The sequence below is a fragment of the Anastrepha obliqua genome, chromosome 2, assembly GCF_027943255.1.
Source record: "Anastrepha obliqua isolate idAnaObli1 chromosome 2, idAnaObli1_1.0, whole genome shotgun sequence".
NCBI lineage: Eukaryota > Metazoa > Arthropoda > Insecta > Diptera > Tephritidae > Anastrepha > Anastrepha obliqua.
In genome coordinates this window covers 51,749,501-51,771,906 of record NC_072893.1, presented here as the reverse complement: position 1 = coordinate 51,771,906, position 22,406 = coordinate 51,749,501, and the positions used below count along the sequence as shown (strand labels likewise).

Below are 22,406 nucleotides of genomic sequence, written 5' to 3'. Positions count from 1 at the left end.
ACTTAAGGTGTTCAATCTTATTGCTGCACTGCTAGCAATATATTTTTTTTCCTGGAAATCTACTGGAAGGAGCTTTAGTGTCACGCAAATTCTCTTTGATTTTTTACCATTTTTTTCGCATAGGTGTTTAGCATTTACATAAAGCCTTGAAGGTTCCCATAAGCCAACGAAAGTTTAAATGGTATAGATCTCAAACTTAAAGGGCACTTTTTAAGAGATGTGGGAATATACCTTGTCAACGACAAATGGTAAGACTAGAAAATAAAAGGAGAAGGAGAAAAGAAGTGGAGAGTAGCAATCGAAGGGAATTAGTGAAGCCGCTGCCGATTTTGTAACTGAATTTTTCATTATTTTTTTTACATATGGATATATACCAATAAATATTTATCAATCGTAAATTGAAATAAGAAGCACGACTAATTAAAATAAAGACACAAGCGATTCATATTTTTTCCTTTTCTTAGTGTTCATCTGTTTTTTTTATTAAAATAAATATTTTAGAAAATCCAAGTTTTATAGAAAAATTATAAATTACCAAATAGAATTATCCAATTTTAAAAAGCTTCATATTGCATTTCGTAATTAAAAGTTTAAAACTAGTAAGTAAATACTTTTCTTATTTTCAATTGAATTGAATTTTCCTTTGTTGCAGTTTAACATTGAATGAATTCTGCTCAACTGTCATTTATTATCAGATTTTATGCCTCACATTTGACACTCTTTCGTGACTCATAAAACCCATATAAAGACAGCGAAAATTGTTCTTCATGGCTGTCACATGTGGGTGTAGCGAATGCAACAAGACAAATAAAAATAATAATAAATAAAACTGACAAAACAAAAAGGAATTTGGCAGCTTGTTTGGCCAAAAGTTTGTTGCATTCATTGTTTATATGGTTACACGATTGCTCATAACCGAAACAAAAAGAAATACAAAAACGAAAGACTTCAATGGAAACAAACTTGCTGAAATCCATTGCGTTGTTTGAAAAGAAAAACCAAACAAAGTCAACAAAGCCAACAAACGTACGACTCATGACGATATGACGGACCAAATGAATATAAAGAAAAACATAGCCTCAGAAATATAAAAAATACGGGGAAAAATACACAATAGGAAAAAATAATAAAGCAACAACAACTTGGAATAAGGAGTAGAAAATTGTTGGCATACCAAACATTGCATCATGAGGAAAAAAATATGAAACTGAGAGGCATGAAAATAAATTAAAAATAGAAATAAATATTTTTGGCAAGATGCGGATTTCAAATTGTGCTATCGGCAAGCAGCTACACCATTTAGACACACAGCCAGAACGGAGAAGAGTTAAGGGGGTCCTCTAGTTTCTTGGGTCGAAAATATCGAATTTTTTTTTTCATAAATCACATTTACAACATATGTGAAGTGGCTCACAAGTTACGGCCTTGAACGGAGCAGGTATACTTAGCGCGCTCAACGCTGCGCGAACTTTGAAACGCGTTTTTCTCGAAACACTATTTTTCAAAATAGTGACCACGATATTTCAAAAACTACTGAACCGATCTTGTTCAAATATATACCTCATCTTTAATATATTATAAGCCAGCGATTGAACTATGATTATCATGATTGCTTCGATAGTTTTTTTCCTATGAGCGAAAAAATTAAGAAAAAATAAGTAAAAAATAGAATTTAATTTTCAAAAGTGTATACAAAAATTAATTTTTGTAATTAAGAATTCATTCTAGTTCAATCGCTAGTCTTAAATATGAAGATTAAAATGTCGTTTGGTTTTTCGATTTCAGATAAGCCAAACAGCCGCAATCTTGGTCACCGTCAAGCACCTCTTTTACTTTATGTCTTCTTGTCGGCCACTATAACTTTTATTTTATTATATATTTTGTCTTCAAAAAATTTGTAAAGCTCATTTAAATGTTACTAAAGATTATGTGAACACAATGAGATTTATTATTTTGATCGTTTGCCCGTTAAAAATTATTGAAAACCCCGAAAAAAACAGACGAGAAACTAGAGGACCCCTTAAAGTAAATAATTTCGAAGAAGTTTCTCGGTACAGTGGCAGCCAAAGGAATTCAAACACTCACAGATATCACATAAAGGCGGCAAAGAGCACTTGTTTCTATTGACGAAAGTACTAAAGCAATTTTTTTGTTTTTTTTTAAATTAATTTTTTTCTATGAATTGTTATACAACATAAGTGAGTAAAAGACAATTGTGATAAATGCATTTGATTTCCTTCCTCTAACTAAATTGCTTGAACCCTTCAGTAAGACATTTTGCAAATTCCCCAAGCCTTCAAAATAAAAAAATAATCGCCAAGATATAAGATATTATTCGAGAGTCAGGTTAGGTAGTGATGGTTGCCCAGAGAGTGGGCGCACTTGGACGAAAGAAGATTGGTTTGTGATACCATTGCAAGGGGGGGAAAAGAGGTGAAGGAAAAGGGCGATAGGACGAAAGGGAAAGGGGGAGGGTTGAGGGGACTATGAACGGTGACTAGTCTGCGGTTGTGTTAGCTTCTCTATGCTGCTGATGAAGTTCATCAGATTTTTGTTATCAAGACCTGCTATATCAGCAGGTGGAAAAAAAAGTGAGAACCAAGATGCTTGAATCTTATCCCCGCGAGAGCTGGGCAACTAAGCAGCAAGTGCTAAGAAGTAATTCCGAGTCTCACGGCATGTGTACCCCGCGAACAGTGCCCCGTGAGGATGCCCACGAAACTTGAGACATGAAATTTTGTCATCCTCAGAATATCCCTCGAACGCCTCCTATCCAAAACGTGGCCAGAAGGACTTCGCGACCTTACACGTTCGTGTACTTATCCAGCGCTTGCTGAGTTGGTGCAGTTTTGTTTACAGTTTTGTTTTGTCACTCTGTAAAAGAGCCACGTTTGAGCAGCTGTAGTGCTGCCATTTTTTTTTTTTTTTCAAAAATTTTTGTATATTCATTTAAGCATGAATATTAATATGCAATTTATTTTAAGGTAATAAATACTCTCAGTTTTTTGCAAAAAATGATTGAAAAACTCGTTGCCTGGAGGAGCTGCCCCCCCTTAAGCATACGGAAATACATCTCCTTATTCTTTACTTAAATAATCTTAACCAAAGGTTTGGTACTGATTAGTTTAATCTCATCTAAGCATAAAATCCTCTTAATCTCATTTTTTGCCGCAACAAAGTATATTTCTTTAATCTTACTGTAAGGGCAATGCTTCGTTCAACCACGTATTCGGTAGCCGGTCTAAAAGTGTTTGGAGGCATTGCACCAAAATGCCTCATCCGTTCTCACGCCCTTGGCATCATCTTATGAACAAGTCAGAAATGGATTCGTGGATACCAACAAAAAAAAAACGAAAAGTTCTTTCAAAACGAAATAAATTACATTTTCCTGTTAATTATCCGCAACTCGTTGCCAGCCTGTACTTGCATCAAAGTATACTAAATATAGGTACATACATTCATATATAATATATATACATCAACTTGAATGCGTTCGTAAATGCATACCTGCGCTTTTAAATAAAAAATGAGAACAAAAGTAGGTAAAAAACGAGAGACACTTATATGGCAAACTGTTGCAAAAGACAACAGAAAATGGAAACAAATTAACAATAAATTCACACCAAACCCAAAATTAATATTCAACGTAGATTATCATAGCAAAATAGTTTGCCTTTTTTGTGGACTTGTAAAATAAATTTTAATAAAGCAAAAAACAAAACAAAAAAAAAAAAAAACAATTCAAATAACCGGAAACACGCCGCTCTGCCCAGCGCATCAATGGATGAGTGAATGAATGAATGAATGTGAGCGACTGCTTGGTTAGTTGATTGCTCAATTTCCATAGTTTACAGTTTTTATAGCTGTTTTAACTTTATGCAGCGCATGAAATGGCATTTAAAAATGAATTTTTATAAATTTAGACATTGAAAAATTCTAGAGAACAATGCGTTGGCAATCACGCGGGTGCATCTATTAAAGAGATCGGTGTATTAGCCGTTTTTTTTTTTCAATTATTTTCCTCTTTCTTTTCAGAATAAAATGCTCGAAGAAAGGGATTTCTGTTTTGGGAACTTTGTAAATACAATTCACACCAAACTTTCAAGAAACTACTCCTAAGAATTTCTGTTAAAAAATCGGTAATCCTTTTCAGAGAGACTTCCGAAGTTTTATAAATAGGGATAAGTTCTTAGAAATATGAAATAAGAAGTTTATGTATTCTCATCAATTATTCTGAAAAAATTTCAATTGACCAACAGTCACCAATGTCTACAGAAGATGACTAAACTCTATACATAAATTCTCCACCATTCGAGCCCCAAATCAAACATCACTGTTCACGCGACATATTGAAAAGTTTTAATAATTTATTATTTTATTATTTTAATAATTTTAATTTTTTGTATGTTTTATTTAATTTTTAATATTTCTTATTTTTTATTTAATTTTTTATATTTTTATTTAATTTTTTATATTTTTCATTTAATTTTTTATTTATTTTTTTATATTAATAAAAATCTAGTCATTTAGTCATCATAGTCACAGTTTACTAATTTTTTCATATTTTATATTTAGTTTTTCACACTTTTTATATTTCTTATTTACTTTTTTTATTAATAAAAATATAGTCATACTGCAAAGCCGCAGTTGTAATAATTTTTTATATTTTATATTTAATTTTTTATATTTCTTATTAACTTTTTCATATTTTTTATTTAATTTTTTATATCTTTCGTTTAATTTTTCACATTTTTTATTTAATATAATTTTTCATAATTTTTATTTAATTTTTTATATTTTATATTAGGTGCGCAACTAAGTTCTCGCTGTTTTTTTTAATGAAAATACAACTTGATTCTGAAAAAATGGTTACAAGTGAACCATTGAAAATATTGCCCATCGCTGGCTACTACTTTTTCCCATCTTTCTGGTAGATCTCGTATACCGTCGCGGTAAAACGGTTCATCTTTTGAGGCTATCTACAGATCAAGCCATTTTTTGTTGTCTTCATATGAATGGACCTGCTGGTCAGCTAGACCATGCGCCATCGATCGGAACAGGTGATAATCGGACGGCGCGATATCTGGAGAATATGGCGGCTGGGATAGGATTTCCCATTTCAATGTTTCTAGGTAGGTTTTAACGGGTTTGGCAACGTGAGGACGAGCGTTGTCATGCTGTAAAATACCTTTTTCATGCCTCTTCGCGTATTGCGGCCGTTCTCGCGCAGTGCTCGTCTCAAGCATCAATTGAAATCGATACCGATCCCCGGTGATGGTTTCGCTTGATTTTAACAGTTCATAATAAATAATACCAACTTGGTCCCACCAAATACATAGCATAACCTTCGCAGCGTGAATATTCGGCCGAGGCGACGACGTAGAAGCATGACCGGGCAGTCTCCATTACTTTCTTTTCTTTAGATTGCTGTAATGAATCCATTTTTTATCACCTATCGCGATGCGATGAAGAAAACCCTTCCTTTTCTGCCGCTGGAGCAGTTGTTTATAGGCGAAAAAACGACCTTCAACATCCCTTGGTTTTAACTCATAAGGAACCCAAGTCCCCTGTTTCGGAATCATTCCTAAAGCATGAAATCGCATGACACGGATCCTCCTTGAGCAATACCTCCAATTTAGCGTCTTCGAAAGTTTTTGGCCTTCTTTCACGCGGACGGTCGTCAACATTAAATTCACCGTCTTTGAAGCGACGGAACCAATATCGGCACGTTGTTTCACTTAAATCAGCATCTCCATAAATTTTTTGTAGCTCTCGATGCACTTCAGCTGCCGTTAATGGACTATAAAAACTGCTTACTCTGAATTTTTCTAAGAATTCTGACTAAAAAATTTAAAATTTTTTTCTTGACGAAGATACGAGGAATTTTTTAAAATTTTCTAAAAAGTTTGAAACTTTGAGTTATATTGTTTTTGCTGTATTATTAACTATATTTTCTAAAAATAAAAACTTTATTATAGGCAAGCCATAACCGAATGGGTTTGTGCGGGCTACTAACTGGGATGACTCGAATTTGAAGGCCATTGTAGACATGCTTTTCTCATACTTGTAGTAGTGGTCGCTCAAAAGATCTCCAAATATACTTCCACCAAGAAATTTTTGTTGATATTTAGAAACCATCTGTCTTTCGAAGACAAAACAAAATTGTAGGTCTCTTTAGGTATATCAACTTAAACAGGCACATTAAAAATCGGAGAAAAGTTTTCCGACAGAACGATGGGACGAGCGGAGATACATGGTATGAAACGTAACGTAACGTAATATTGATATATAAAAAAACTAGGCTTACATTTAAAAAAATTTAAACAGATTAGGACGAATAACGAAGAGGAATAAACAACTTCATCTCTCCTCTCTCACTTTCCCACACTGAATAAATCAGGCTTTGGAATCTGAGGGCTAGCCTAAATGAAATATTCGATCATTGATGTGCAAGTATGGTAAATGACTGACGAAATGCTCGTAGATGCACTCGGCAAAAGACCACTTTTACAGACGCATGAGTAGATGATGGCGAATGGGGCACTGGTGACGAGATCTTTCAATACAATTCAGCATCAATATACAATATTAATAATTTATCATTTAGGGACATAATTATTATTATATTTATAATTTAAAATATTTTATTTAAAAATATTATATCCAAAAGTATAAGGAAGAGTTGGATATGAAATCCTTGAACTAGCCAGAAAAACGTCACATAAGCGTCACATCTATGATCGATTATGAAGCGAATCATTACAAAATCCAAATAAAAACTATAGAAAATGTGTGATTTAATGAAGCAGTCGTATATCATCTGAAGGTACCATACCATTCTATGCCAGCATATCACATAGCAAGCAGAAAAATTTCTCAAAAATCAACGCGATTTTTCAGCGACTTCAAGCGATTTTATTATACTAAAATTGAAAATTGAAGTTCTTGAAACAATCTAATTAAAAAGTTTATGAAATTTTCTTGAATGTTTGGGAATTTTGGGCTATAAAACTACATATCCAGAAGTTCTCCAAACATTCTGATTAAAAAGTTCAAAACTTTGATGAAAATATGTTGAATTTAGCATAAAGTTTCCCAACTATATATTTTATGAATCTTGTTAGACTATTTTTTTCTTTATTAAAAATTAGTTAAAATTAAATAAAACAAATTAAAAAATTAAAATCTGATCAATTTTGTAGTGTAGCGCCATTAAAGTGGTAGAGTATGCTGACTGTTACTTCTACCTATGCTTGATGGCTTAAAATTTTGCCACAGGGCCGCAATGGGTCTTTATTTTTGACGGCTGCTATCAACCTGCCTAAATGCCCGTTACAATTTAATGTTTCCACTTGACTTTGTAAAATCCTTCTTAAAGTACCTAATCCAACCGTTTCTTTTCAATTGATTTATAAACTTAGATTTTATGAGAAAAGAAAAGTGTAAATGTTCATTGCATTTTATATAATAAAATTACTTTTTAACGTAATTTTTCACAGTTATCCACAAATACGTCACTAAATTTGTTTATACATTTTTTTGCATTCTTTTTTTTTTGTTTTTCCTTTTTGTCTTTTGAACTTTTCAGATTTCAATTACCTTTTGCCCACGATAGGGTGACGACGGCCGTTTTGGCAACGTTAATGAATAGGATTTCTGCAGGAATGTATGTTGTATGCCTTCGTGCTTGGCTGCCACTTTATATGTATGACGCCAACCGAAAATGCCAGTCAGTTTGTTGGCCAAAGCGGGACATTTAGGTGGTACGTCGAACATTGCTGGCGATTTGCTTTTCTTGTTTCGTTGCCTTGCGGGAGTTTTGTGTAATGAAATGCACACTGCTTGTTGAAAAATTTTATCATACAGATTTTTGTAGTCGTCGTTGCTGCTTTTTTTTTTTGTTTTTGGCAGGGAATTTGGTGCTTAACTCTTTGGTAATAGTTTAGCTATTTCGCTATTTTTTACAAACGCACACACTCACATGATTAAGAATTTTATTTTATTTTAGTTTTTTTACGACGTGCGTGCATTTTTGTTTAATTTTTATTTTTTGTAATTCACGTCATTTTTCAAACTTCTTCGGCACTAAGGAACGAAAAATAATGATGAGCATTTGTTTTTTTTCGAATTTTTGAATTTTTTCTAGTACTTATAATTTATTTTTCTATTAGTATTTTATATTTTGGGATATTTGCACTTTATTTTTTAACAATTAGTTTGAGTTTCTTATAAAATACACTTTTCTGTCTTTAGTTCCTCCTAAAATCGCTTTCCAACTCACACTGAATTATTGTTGCTGTTGAAATATTTAGTGTATTTAGCATTATATCTTATCAGTTGCGGCAACCAACACCTTGCCAGTCAGTTTATCCGCCCGCCAACAACAAAAGACAATGCACAAAATGACGTAACTAATTACTACCGACAATTGAAAAGGTGATAAGCGAACGCGCAGTAAGTTGTTCACCTCCATTTCTCCGCTAATCATTTCCATATCAGATACAGCAAATACCTAATAGAAATTCAAAACCTTGAATCTCAATCTCAGCGACCTTGTGAACCTCAGGAATCGAGGCATCCACCAAGAAATCAGTAAATTACTAATATTAGAAAGACAGCTGGTTTTTTATAGAAATTGATTTCAAATCTATGGGGCGTCGTATACGTATAATTCTATTTATTTATTTATGTAAAGGTTTTATAATATTGCTTATCGACAATTCAAGCTAACAATTTTTATTATGCTTGGGATTTTGTGATAAGCAAACAAAAGCAATTATAGCTGACAAAAAAAAGCTGGTAATGGAGTGAAAAAATATGAATCATAAAAAATATTTATTTATTGCGAGCAAATATGGCCTTCAAAGGTTGCGAAATTTATTGAAATGCAATTATATAGATAAAATAGAATAGAATAAAAATGAAACTAAAAAATCCAATAATAAAGGGTGGTCCATTTAGCGGCTATAAATAAAATATGCGTGAATTTTTTTTTAATAATTTTTATTTCCGTTCACAGCTGGCTTTACAGTACCCTATTCAGTTGATCCAATTTTCCAGTATATTTTCAAGAGTTTGGCCTTATTTCATTTTTGAACTCTTGACTCGACGTTTCATTATTGCCGTAATATTTATACTTAACGGTGATCTTGTTTCTTTTAATTATTAGGCAAATAATCTTCGTCTGAGAGAAAACAAAATGAATATATTCTACAGGGTTTCTTTCGAATTGCTGATAAAACATTAAAAAAATCACCAAAAATATTTCTTGCAATTTTTACAAAGAAAAAATTGTTTTTAATTTTTTAATAATTTTTTTTTTATTTTTTAATTAAATTATAATTTTTTTTTAATTAATTTTGTATTAAAAAAAAATATATTATTTAAAATTTTTAATTAAGAAAAAAAAATTTTTTTCCCATTTTTTTTTTTGCTAAAAATTTCACTTTAACATTATGAAACAGTGATTTTTAATTGTCAGGGATTAACAAAAAAATTTGGTAAACATTTCAACAAATTTTTGTGGTGAATGTTTTTTTATATTATAGTTTTTTCAAATTCCAATACTTTTAATTTTTTTTACAATTTTTCACATTTTAATTGATTAACAAAAAAAAAATTGGTAAAAACTTCAACAAATTTTTTGGGTGAATGTTTTTTTTATAATTTTTTCAAATTCCAATAATTTGGATTTTTTTATAATTTTTTCACATTTCAATTGTCAGGGATTAACAAAAAATATTTGGTAAAAATTTCAACAAATTTTTTTGGTGAATATTTTTTTTTATTTTTTCAAATTCCAATAGTTGTGATATTTTTCTGAATTGTACCCAAATTAAGGATAGGAATTATGCATAACTTTGTGTGAATAGACAACATTTCATGATTGGATTTGGTTTTGAGCGCGCTCTTATGCCAAGGCGCACAGTGTTTTGACTATAAGAAGATAGGTGTAAAAAAGTTAGGTGACAGTTTATGAAAAAAAAAAACTATTTAGCTTTGAGAGGATAAGGTAAATGTAGCAAAAATAAAATTTCACATCATTTACTCGCCCCCTCCAAGAACGAACTCTCCATTCCAAAAGAAACAATAGAATCGGCGCGATATCGGCTAATCTGTTTAGTTGCGTTTGGTTGTGAATCGTTGAATACCAAATGTAATTTTTTGAACTCTAATTAATTCTATAAGTGCCATAGATTTTTTACATAAGGATATTCATCATTTATTTTATTTTATTTTCTCTTTTTCAAAAAATAGATTTTGAGATGTACATGCTTTAGATTATTAGTAAGAAAATATTTTACCGGTTCGTCAGATTTCGTAAATAAATAGATGCATGTTTTAGAGAAATCCGTGCAGTTTCCGGTTTACTTGATTTTTCGTTTTTCAATCTTTTTTGCGCAATTTCGCGAACAAAGTTTTTTCGAACAATGGAAAAATTACCACAAAGGGGGAATGAGAAAATGTTCACCTATGTTCAGTTGAATAAGTTGTTCGGTTCGATAAGAGACGGCGTTGCTGCTAGTCAATTTTTTTGTTTTTGTTATGTTGATACACTCTTCATATGAACATATGTGAAGTTTCATTCGAATCTGTCAATTCATTCTTTGTTTACAAACCATTTAGTATCGACGTGTCCTAGTATTTTCTACGATGGTAAAAATGAAGTCGCGTGCAGTTATTGAATTTTTATTTTTATTTATAGGTTTAAAAGCAAAGGAAATTTATGAACGAATGTTGAAAGTGTATAAGGACTTTGCGCCATCAATTAGTGCAGTAGAAAGATGGGTTGCTGAATGTACACGTGAAGACAATCCACGTCAAGGACGTCCGAAACTACAACAACACCAGAAATCGTAGAGAAAATAAAGATATCCAATAAAACATCTCTAAAATTTATACCAAGCCCTGACCGTCAAAAATTGCTGCTTAATACAGCTTTGAATAAACGATTGATTCCTCATTAAGTGTTTCCTACTCCACAGCATAAAAAAAAATTAAATGTAAACTATTCTGCAAAATATTTAAAAACCTAGCAGGCCGGCTTAGCTATCCCGGCTATGCAGGTAAACATTAACTGCCAATTCCAACCAAATCGAAAGAAATATCAATTAAAATAAAAAGTGTTCGGTTTAATATCAAAGAGGAAAAACAAGGTTTTATTGTGCTTGCCTTTGATAACTTGATTAATTTCACAGAAAAATTAGCAAATGGAGCGAAAAGGTCAAGAGGCGGGCGATCGCCCGTTCGTTGGTACAGTAAAAATCAGTTACAACAACGCCTTTTGCTTGCAAGCGCTCAAGTTAACAGCTTTGCTGTTTAAGTATTTCATTATTTATCGAGTTGTAATTAAATCATTTTTGCTTTTACGTTGCACTGCAATATTAGTCGTTTGCCTGCTTGCCTTGTCTGGGTTGTATTGACCTGGTTTTTTGCGGACGTGTACTAGAAACTTTTTATTAATTGCAATGCATTCATTAACTGTTGTTGTAGAGCAGAAAAAAATACTGTAAAATCTTATTAAAAAAATAAGTACATGTGCGTTAATAAATTATGCAAGACTTTAATTAGAGTGCGCTTTTTTCCAACACAATAAATTTTGTTTACAGTGCCTGCTATTTATTAGTTAATTTACTAGCAACAGGCGCCAGATTACTTTTTTTTATCATTTATTTATGTTTTTTTTTTTCAAATAATTATCTACATAATAAGCCAGGCAGCTGACGAGCCGAGGCAGTTGGTTAGAACGTAGCGCTGACAACTGAAATTATAGCCAATCTCAGCACCTTTGCGCTTCTAAGCCATCAAGTCTCGTTTGGCGAAGCGGGCAATCAGCTAAATAATCACCAACATCATAGGAAAAACTCATCAGAGCAGAGATTGTAGCGACGACTTAACCTCTTGAGTGTGTGTGTGTGCAGCTCACGCCTTTTAGCAAATTTTCTTTAGAAAGTTAGTTGTCATGCAAATTGCCGCACTCACACACACACTCATACACATATATTTATATACGAGGTGTGTTCAAAAAGTATCGCGAATTTTGAATTTTCGCAGGTTACGTATATTCGAATTTCGATTTTTTTGTGCCGATATGTTGGTACTCATGTCTCTCACTCTTGACAACGAGTTCGGCCATTTTGAATGTTCAGTTACTTGTTGACAGCTGCTTTGCTTGCACGTGTTTCGGCTCGTCTTCGATTTTTACCTATTCAAAAAGATGGATCAAAGAACCTGTATCAAATTTTGTGTGAAAAACGAAATTAAGTTCGCGGATGCATTCCGAATGTTAACTGTGTCATACGGAGAAGCTACTTTGGACCAAAGCAACGTTTATTGGTGGTACAAAATGTTCTCAGAAAGCCGAGAAGATGTGAACGACGAAAAGCGTGCCGGACGCCCGAGCACTTCAACAACAGACGAAAAAATTGATGAAGTGAAGAAAATGGTATTGGCCAATCGTCGAATCTCCGTTAGAGAAGTTGCTGAGGATCTAGACATATCGATTGGCTCGTGCCATTCGATTTTTTTCAATAATTTGGGCATGAGACGGGTCGCCGCAAAATTCGTACTAAAACTGCTCAATTTCGACCAAAAGCAGCATCGCATGGACATTGCTAATGAGATGTTGGACCCTGTCCGCGATTACCTATATTTGCTCCAGAGGGTCATGACTGGAGACGAATCGTGGGTTTATGGTTATGACGTAGAAACCAAAGCTAAATCATCTCGATGGAAGCTGCCGCACGAACCAAGACCGAAAAAGCGCGCCAAGTTCGGTCGGATGTAAAAGTTTTGCTTACCGTTTTCCTCGATTGTAGGGGCGTTGTGCATCATGAGTTCTTGCCACAGGGTAAAACGGTCAATAAGGAATATTACCTGCAAGTTATGTGTAATTTGCGTGAAGCAATCCGCCAGAAACGCCCGAATTTGTGGAAGAACAAAAATTAGCTCTTGCATCACGATAACGCCTCTGCTCACACATCGTTGCTTGTGCGCGATTTTTTGGCCAAAAACAATACACTAATGATGCCACAGCCACCATTCCCCCTGTGACTTTTTCTTGTTACCGAAACTGAAGAGGCCCATGAAAGGACGACGCTACGCTACGATTGACGAGATAGAGACGGTATCGAAGGCGGAGCTGAACAAGATAAAAAAAAGATTTTTTGAAGTGCTTCGAAGACGGTAAAAAACATTGGCACAAGTGCATAATATCTCATGGGGATTACTTTGAAGGGGATAAAAAAGATATTAACGAATAAATAAATATTTTTTGAAAAAACACAAAATTCGCGATACTTTTTGAACACACCTCATACAAACAAGCAGCTGTAGTTGAAATTCAAATAAAGTTTCATTTGCGTTTTCTTTTTACTTTTTGATGGCCAATTATCACAGAACTTATCCGGCTTTTTGATCTTCGAACGCTTGCACGAGCCAAGCAGCAGTCACCGATTACTATTCCTATTTCTATTGCTCCTTTGCCTCAATTAGCTGTGACGTCTCTTCTCTGCTCGGCTGCTATTTCTCTTGCTCCTTAAACTTAACCCATTTTCTAAATTTGATGGCAATTTTCAACGTAATCTTGGTAATATTATCGGCGAGGCAGCCAAATCACAGCAAAGTGGCTGGACGGGTGGACTGTTGGTGGATTGGCGAAAAGAAAATTGTTTGCATAATGAAATCAAGGCTTGGCCAAGTGAAACGAGCTGACTGAGTGGGGATTATTAGTTTGGATTGGAATTTTGATTATTGTCAGCCAAAGGAAAGCCGTGCAGCGGTTACACAGCTAAGATGAAGTTTGTGAAATGCAGCTGTGCGTGCGAATGTGACAAGAAGTTCACAAATTTTTAACTAACAATTTTTGACAAACACACCCATGCTTGACATATTAAAAATAAATTTCGCGAAATCTGACTATAGAAAATGTAGGTATTCAATTTACCTTACGCTTTACTTGCCATGGTATACTCGTATATGTGTGTGCATATATTATTTTATATGAAATTATTTGTATATGCAGCAAACACTTCCTTGTGCAACACACTATTGTTGGCCACAATGCATGCACAAGGTGGACAGACTCTGAATGCTTCTCTGTTTATGCCAGGCCAGGCCAACCACCTAGCCAACTAACCAACCAACCAACTAGCGAGCGAGCGCGCAGTAGCGGCAAATTAAAGTTGCACGTTAGGAATGCAATTGTTGCCACATCAACATCGGTAGCAATCTACAACAAAGGTGGCCACATATAGCAAACACACTAGGGATGCAATTTTTTCGATTTTTAAGTGCCAGAATTTTCGGGACCTCGTTTTGAAAATATCGGGATCCCGAAAAAATCATCAATATTGTTTAAGAAGCGGAGTTTTAAATATATTTTTTTATTTAAAGTGAAAGATATTTTATTAGCAACAAACACAACAGCAATAATTACATTTATACGCATTCAACCATACTTCGTATTATTTGTGTGTATTGAATGAAATAACTTAAGGGTCCCTAAGGGTGGTCTAGAAATTTCAAAAAATCGATTTTTTGTTTTTTCGATAATTCGAAAGTGGAGTATCTTAAGAATATACTGTGAAATTTTCATGCGGAAATTCCCAATAGTATAGCTTCTACAGCCCATTAAGGGGGGGGGCCTGCTTTAGAGGCTTCCAAAAATCGATTTTTTTTTGCATAAATGTCTTCCCAAACTATCCAAGAATGTGTCCTCAAAATTTCAGAAGCAAATTCAAAATATTTTCGCAGTTACAGAAGAAATTGTGAGCAAGCGTCGAGCAGGTATACGAGCGCATTTTTTATATACAAAAACTTTGACGCGCGATTTCTCGGCTTTTTATTTTTACGATTTTTCCTAATTGGCAGGAAAGATAGGGGAAAAGTTAAACGTCCTATCGAAACGAGATAACACTGATTGTATTCGGAATTAAATTTTCTTCTAGTTGAACATAAAAAACCTTAAGAAAGTTATATGCTATTAAACAGTGAATTCGTTTTTCCAAAAAAATTATTTTTTTTTAATTAGCGAAAAATTATTGAATTTCTCACTTTTTGTTTAATTTTCTTGGTTTAACTAGAAGCTATACTATACTAAAATAAAAATTTTTTTGGGTTTTTGGTTTCAGATGAAAATTGCGACCTGCATCTTTCCCGCCGCACGACACATGCACACTCGCGACGCCTCGGCAAAATGCTTGTACCAGGCATACTATGACATATATTTTAATGAAAAAATTTGAGAAGACTGCTGAAATATATAACAATAACACCTGAAAGTTTCGTTTCAATCGTCTATTTCTTTCCTTCCCAAAAAAAAAATCCACGAAAAAATCGATTTTTTGAAGCCTCTAAAGCAGGCTCCCCCCTTAACTAGGTAGAGAGCTGTCCGCGCGCCCCGTCAAACCTGAAACTCATTTATCTCCGAAACGACTTTTTTCTTGGTGGTGATGTTTAAAATAAAAAAAAACAACTATTCAATCGAATCGTCTGAAATTTTAATATGTGTGTTGTTCGTACTAGAATCATATCATTATTTCAATTATTTCTAGTACAAGACAGTCATACTGATTACTATTTTTTTTGGTTTTCGTGTTTCAAATAAATAGAAGAGCCACAATGGACAACAACGTCCAGGTCCAATTTTTCGGGAGGGTCAACTTCAGCGCCATTTTTTAAATTATTAAAATTAAAAAAAAATATTAAAAAAAAAATGTATTTTTTTTAATTTTTGTATATAAAAGAAGTCAAATAAAAAGCCTAAAAAATGTAAATATCACTTTTAATTTTTTTTTTATTGCAAAAAAAAAATTCCTCAAAATACCTAAAATTTTCGAGCTCTAGACCACCGAGGCCCCTTGAGATATATCAAATAAATATCGACGCAAAAAAATCTTTAAAAAGTAAGCAAATATATTTTGTGGTTGAAAGTTCATATACTGTTTAGGAGACAGATACCTGTAAAATTTCGAAAAAAAAAATTTTTTATTAAATGTTAATAAAGGGTGGTTAAATTTTAAGGGCCGATGTTGAATGTGTACGTCGATAAGCCAGCAACAATTCAAGAGCTAAAGGATGAGATAATTCGGCACATTAACGGCATAGAAGCTCAATTATGCCTCTGCGTCATCGAAAATTTGGACCATCGGATGGAGGTGTGCCGCGGCAGCCATTTGGCCGATATTTTGTTCCATACATAATTGAGCCATACCAATATTATCATAGTAAAGAGAATGACAATAATTTCCTAAAAAAATTTTATTTTATTCAAAATCAACACCGGCCCTTGAAACTTAACCACCCTTTATAATCCTTTAAGAATATGTCAAAACATTTTAGAACGTAAATTTAAATATTTTTTATATTATAGATCGTCAACCGTTGACGACTCTTACAAAAATTTTCAAATATATTCAAAGTTTAAAAACAAGTTAAAGTCTATATCGATTTTTTTCTATAAAAGGACACTTTTCAGTCTCCATTTTACATGTTTCGTTAGAAATTACAACTCTCGCAAGACGCGGAATTATTTGCCAACAATCCCGGAATTTTCGGGCCTTGAAAATACCGAGATTCCCGGATTCCGAGATTGATATTCACCAATACATGCATACCTACATATAAATATGTGTTCTTGTCAATGCCTTGTAGCAAATCAACAACAACAAAACATACAGCTAAATCAACAATAGGTAGTTAAGGCACTTTTTCCTCCGTTTATGCTTTGAAATCCCTCGCATGTTGAGGGTAAACTAATTTACTTGTTGCATGCAATTCCACATTGCTGATTCCTGGCAGTGCCGTTGTTGCTATTACCTGCCAGTCCCAAACAATTTTCATACAGATTTGTTGACGTATGGCAAATTTATATGGAATTTATGCAAAAATCAACATGAAGAAAATAAAGAAATAGGAATTTAAATTAGAGTTAAAAGGTCGGTAGCTGTACTTAGAAGTCTTTGAAAAAACTTAGAAGTAAACAAAATGAAAATTTTACCAGAAAATATTATAAATTGACAATGTGAGTAAGTTAAGAGTACAAGATCCGTATGTAGTCTTTGGTCGTTTTGGTCTTTGGACTCCCCTCACCACAACAGAACCTGCATAAACTACTGCTAGTCCTATGCATATCCTTTTTTGTCTAGGATTTGAAGAGATTTGATGGTATTAAAGTTCAGGAAGTTTTTGGAGTCATTAAAGCCATTTGTGCCGTTGCAGCATTTCTTGGTTTTTATTTGGATCCATTTTTTGGTTTCCTGTTTTAGGTTGTTTTTGTTAAAGCCGAAAAATGAGGTTGGTCGAATAAATGGCTCTTCTGCCGCTTTTTTGGCATGAAAGTCTGCCCTCTTGTCTCCTTCTTTCAAATCAGAGAAACCTGATTAATAGTCGCCAGCTTGTTGAGAGCGTTATTACGCTCTATAAGGACTTTCGAATTAAACGTAAAACTATTTAAGGTTTTGAGGACTGATTGAGTGCCCTTTTATTGTCCTTTCGTGGTTGCCTTTAGTTATTACAGAAAAGTCATCTGCGTATCCTATTTGTTTGTACCCTTTATTGTTAAGGGTTTGTACCAGGTTGTCATCCAGGATAGACCAAAGCGATGGCGATAATATCCCCTTATGGTCATCCTTTCGCGGCTGTTACACCTAAGGCAATTGCCTCAGAGAGGATGTGATTATCCTTTGGTTTAGCATATTGCTTACCCATTTAATAATTGCTGGATCAGCTCTACCATTAGAGAGTGCCAGTAATATTGCTTGAAAGTTCGCGTTATCGAATCCACTCTCAATGTCATAAAAGCACAGAGGGCTCTTGCCTTTAGGACAAGGGACGAAAGGTAACTTTGGAGCGATCATTCTAGCCCTTAGAATGCTAAGATTGTCGGTCGGGACAAGCCAAGCAAAAAACGTATCCCAAGCACAATAAATGACTGAAAGCTGAAAGCGAATTGAAAGATCGGCATATGGGCTGTGATAAAATTTAAACAAAGCCTTCTAAAGGCAACGAAGTTCTGAGGAACTAAATTCGATTCCCAAGTATAGGTATGACATACCTTCTGTCAAAAAAATATCGGGAATTGTTCATTTAAATAGCGCGCGTTTGTACGTCTAAATTTTTTTTGCTGGAATGTTGGTACAACTATAGTGTCGCAAAGTTTGATTGCGATTTGTCAATTAGCTTGTCTTGGCATTTAATTATATCATTCAGCCGTAGGTGTGCTCTGCGATTTTCACTATGGATAAAAATATCAAACAAAGAATTTGTCTTAAATTATGTGTTTAGAAATCGATTTTGTGTGCCGAATGGGTGAAAATGTTGCCGAAAGCCCATAGCGAGTGGTTATTATCAAAAGCACGAGTCTAGGAGTGGTATAAGACTTTTGCAGAGTGCCGAGAAGTTGTGGAAGATTTGCCCCGATCTGCTCGCCCATCAACATCTTCAACGGATGAAAACGTCGACAAAGTCAAGGAAATGGTCCTGGTACTGGAAAACCATAATTTAAGTTTGAGAGAGGTAGCTCGTGACCTTAGTATATCTCACGAATCAATTCTGAACTTTTTACAAAATCGATTGGGCGTGAGACGCGCGGCTGCTCGGCTCGTTCCAAGAGAGTTGAGTTTCTTTAAAAAAATGCATCGGAAGAAGGTGGCTGAAGACATGCTTGAGCAAGTGAATTCGGACCCAACGTTTAATCAGCGCATCATAACAGGTGATGAGACATGGGTATACGAGTCAACATGCAACCAGGCGGCTGAATGGCGCTATCCACATGAACCGAAACCCAAAAAACCACGTCAAGGTCAGTCAAAAGTGGAAGTCATGCTACTCGTTTTCTTTGATTATCCTGGTGTTTTGCACTCCGAATTCGTTCAAAATATTTCTACAATAAAAAAAGAATATTATTTGGAAGTTATGCATCGTTTGAGAGAGAATGTGCGTAGGAAATGGCCCAATTTGTGGAAAGAAAACACACGGATCTTGCACCATGATAACGCACCGTCTCACAAGGCTCATATTGTGAACACTTTTTTGACCAGAAACTCGAAAAATATCATCGAACAACCACCGTATTCACCGGATTTAGCCCCCTGCGACTTTTTCCTTTTCCCAAACCTTAAATTGCCACTCCGCGGACGCCGTTTTGAGTCGATGGAGGCCATTAAAGAGAATTCGCTGAAGGACCTGCAGAAAATCTCTTCAAAGGCGCTTTAAAAGGTGCTTTGATGACTAGACTAATCGTAGGCATATATCTATTGCTTCGAATGGAGCCTATTTTGAAGGCGACAAAATAAATGTTGATGATTAAGCAATTATTTTGCGTTTTCTTTAACAATTCCCGGTACTTTTTTGACAGAATGTAAATATTAGCTGTCATGCCTAGCTATGTTTATCAGAGCAACAACAACGCATTCCGCCGATTATTGTGTTTCATTAACTTTTTTTCTTTACTTTTCTGTGTATACTTTTTCTCAAAAGTTTTCATTTACATTCTGTGTGTTTGTGTGTGTGTGTGTGTGTGTCTGGAGTATAGGTTCTACTTACAAAGTATATTATTTGTAAATTGTAATTTAATGTAAAGCAGCTGTTTTTGTTTATTTTATATTTTTTGCATAATGAAATTTCAAACGCACAAAGGCAACAACTGGGTGGCAAACGGCAAGAACAACAAGAAAGAGGGCTCGTATTGTGCACTCATAAGTACGAGTAGTTTACTTATTCAACTATATTTACAATTTTTATTTTATATTTTATTTAACACCGAACTAAAAAAAATTGTGTGAAATATCACTTTACAACAGGAAAACCAGTAGAAACAGTTTACCGTTACCAGTCACCAGTTACCAGTTACCAGTTGTCAGTTGGCCGCATGAGCTCTAATTACATATGAAATAATCAAATGTTGGCTGAAGGCGTCGGACACAATAACAGCTTCAAACAAACTGTCTGCAGTTTCAAATTGCATAAATAAAAAAATGCGTATAAAATAAATACAAAGAAGAAAAAAAAACACGACTTTAAAGCAAAGTCAGTCTCAGCATTTGAAAAATCTCGCAGCCAATGGCGAACGCGTGCTTGAGCCTAATAAAAAAATGTTATCATTAAAAATGTTAAGAGGTGGGAAGTACCTAAATACTTTTGTAAAAACCTATTTGTAAAAAAAAAGAAAATATAAGAAAAATGCACGCGGATCTCCATATAAATAACTATAATTAAGCGCTCTTTGGAAAAATATGCATTCCCTGGGCTGAGCTTGAATAATGTGGCGCACAGGCCCACGCATTGTCACATACCTACGTACGTTTATCTACATAAGAATGTATACCCAATAGGAAAAACTTGAAGTAGCGAAACGATATTAGCACTATTGCTGTGTCAATTGCAAACCTCTTCACTACTATCATACTTACATATTTTTCGTGAAAAATAAAAGGTAATCTTCCTTTTTGAACACATCTCGTATGTCTGCTTAGTGCGAAAATATTAAAGCAAATAATCCCGTGTGTGAATTTTGGCCCAAACAGTAGGCACCAAGGAAATATAACGCCAAAAAGTAGGCACCAAAAATATATTTCCTACAAGTTTGCACCAACAAACAAGCGCCAAAAAGTACGCAGTGTTGTTTCTCACTAGAAATTAGCAACCACTCAAGAAAAATAGCCTTAAGTGTATCTAAGATAAGTATAAGGTATAGCTCTATCTCTCCTCTTCCTATACGTTATATCTTTTTTCGAAGCTCGCGAACGAAAATGCCCAAAACGTTGCACGGCCTTGAAATTTTACTCTCCATTCTCGCTCGTCCATTGACGCCTAAGGAGTTTCACTTTAAAAATTCTTTGACTGTGGTCAATTTTGTGTTTCGTAGAGTTATTAGGGTTAAGTAAAAGTAAAAAAAGGGAAAATTCTAAAAAAAATTGGTATGCCACAGCCAATGTGAAAAGTGATGATGGCTAAAACAGTTTGTGCATTTTACAAACTCGATGCAGTACCGAATGCATTAGCAAAGCGTTAATTTCAATGATTTCATTGAAAATGCTCATATAATAATGAAAATCATCTAAAGGGGTCCGTATGCCAACACTTATGCCATTGCCCAGGAATTGAAGATTAATCAGAAAACTTTTTCGAACCGTTGCGACCAGGATAAATTTTATTATGTCAATTTCTTTGTGAAAATAAAATTATAAAACTTTGAGAAATTTTTGCTTAATTCATTCAAGTTTGAAAAAGTTCAAAAAAAAAAAATTAAAGCTACCAAATGCAAAATAATATTTAATAAAATTAGTTAAATAAAAAATTAAGCTAGGTTCTTTCAATTGCTATGCTATGCAGCTCTCCTCTGCAGCGGCACAAGCCAGATTAGTGACACAAACTTTATGCATACAAAACTGGCTCATAACTATCAAAAAAGGCATGGAGGAGAACATTTCTTAAAATATCAACGTATAAAACTCACCGTTTGTTCATATGAATCACAAAGGAACACTAACTAGTCATAACTACCAAATTCAGTAGAAGCACAAAACTTCTACTTGGTTAGGTACTCATAAATTTTCCAGCAGGGCATAATCAGATCGGTGTGCGTCGCTTACAAACATATACATACATACAAATGTACCTGCATATACGAGTATGAGTGCTAATCAAGTACTAGCGCCCATTTAGCGCAACATACAATGTTGCGTGTTGTGAAAAAATAAACAAAAAAAACATGTACAAATAAGGAAATATTTTCCTGTGCATCGCAAATAGCTTTGCACTACATTATTGGTCGCACCTACTTTTCACAAAAATTTTAAATTCAAAGCAATTTTCTACCCACGGGCATTGTTGGGTGTGCTCTTATTATTTTTGAATGGCTCTTGGGAGATTTTTAAAACATTGTTTTTTTTTTTTGCTTCTCTGATGAAGTGTGCCTGTGCGTCACTTGAACTTTTCAAAGTCTCTTAGTAAACACTTCGGTGTAAGTGCATTTGCAATGAAATTCAAGTATCACGAGACGAGGACAAGAAGCTATGATAGTTGCAATTAAACTAATGGATGCAAAGAGTTATTTTTTTTTAATTTTTTCCAAGGGTTGCTTTAAATAGCGCCATTAAAAATCAATTCAGATGTGATTCATTAAATAAAATATGATATGTGTACAACTGTTTTCGAATTAATAGGAGCGCGACTCATTACCAAACTTTAACAATTTTTTTTTATAAAATCATTGTACTTCTTCAACAAATATCATAAAGTCAAAGCTACAAACTTTAAGCAAAATTCACAAACATTTAACAAATTTCAAAAATTACATACATCAAAGTTGTTCACTTTTAACACAGAACTTTTAGATACATAAGTCTTATGGGCCATTAAATTTTGGTATAACAGTACAAGTTTCAAGTGGCGCTCTATGATTT

The 22,406-nt window shown here is 34.1% G+C and overlaps 1 protein-coding gene across 3 annotated transcripts in view; it reads right to left on the bottom strand.

Moving 5' to 3' along the window:
- Nucleotides 1-22,406, bottom strand: part of LOC129239595 (partitioning defective 3 homolog B) — an 83,531-nt gene that overhangs the window by 11,067 nt on the left and 50,058 nt on the right. For all 3 annotated transcript variants that reach the window (XM_054875208.1, XM_054875209.1, XM_054875211.1), the window contains exon 2: nt 7,600-8,085. In XM_054875208.1, the coding sequence (XP_054731183.1) occupies nt 7,600-7,776 (177 nt within the window). In that variant the 5' untranslated portion in view covers nt 7,777-8,085. The remainder of the gene's footprint in view (nt 1-7,599; nt 8,086-22,406) is intronic.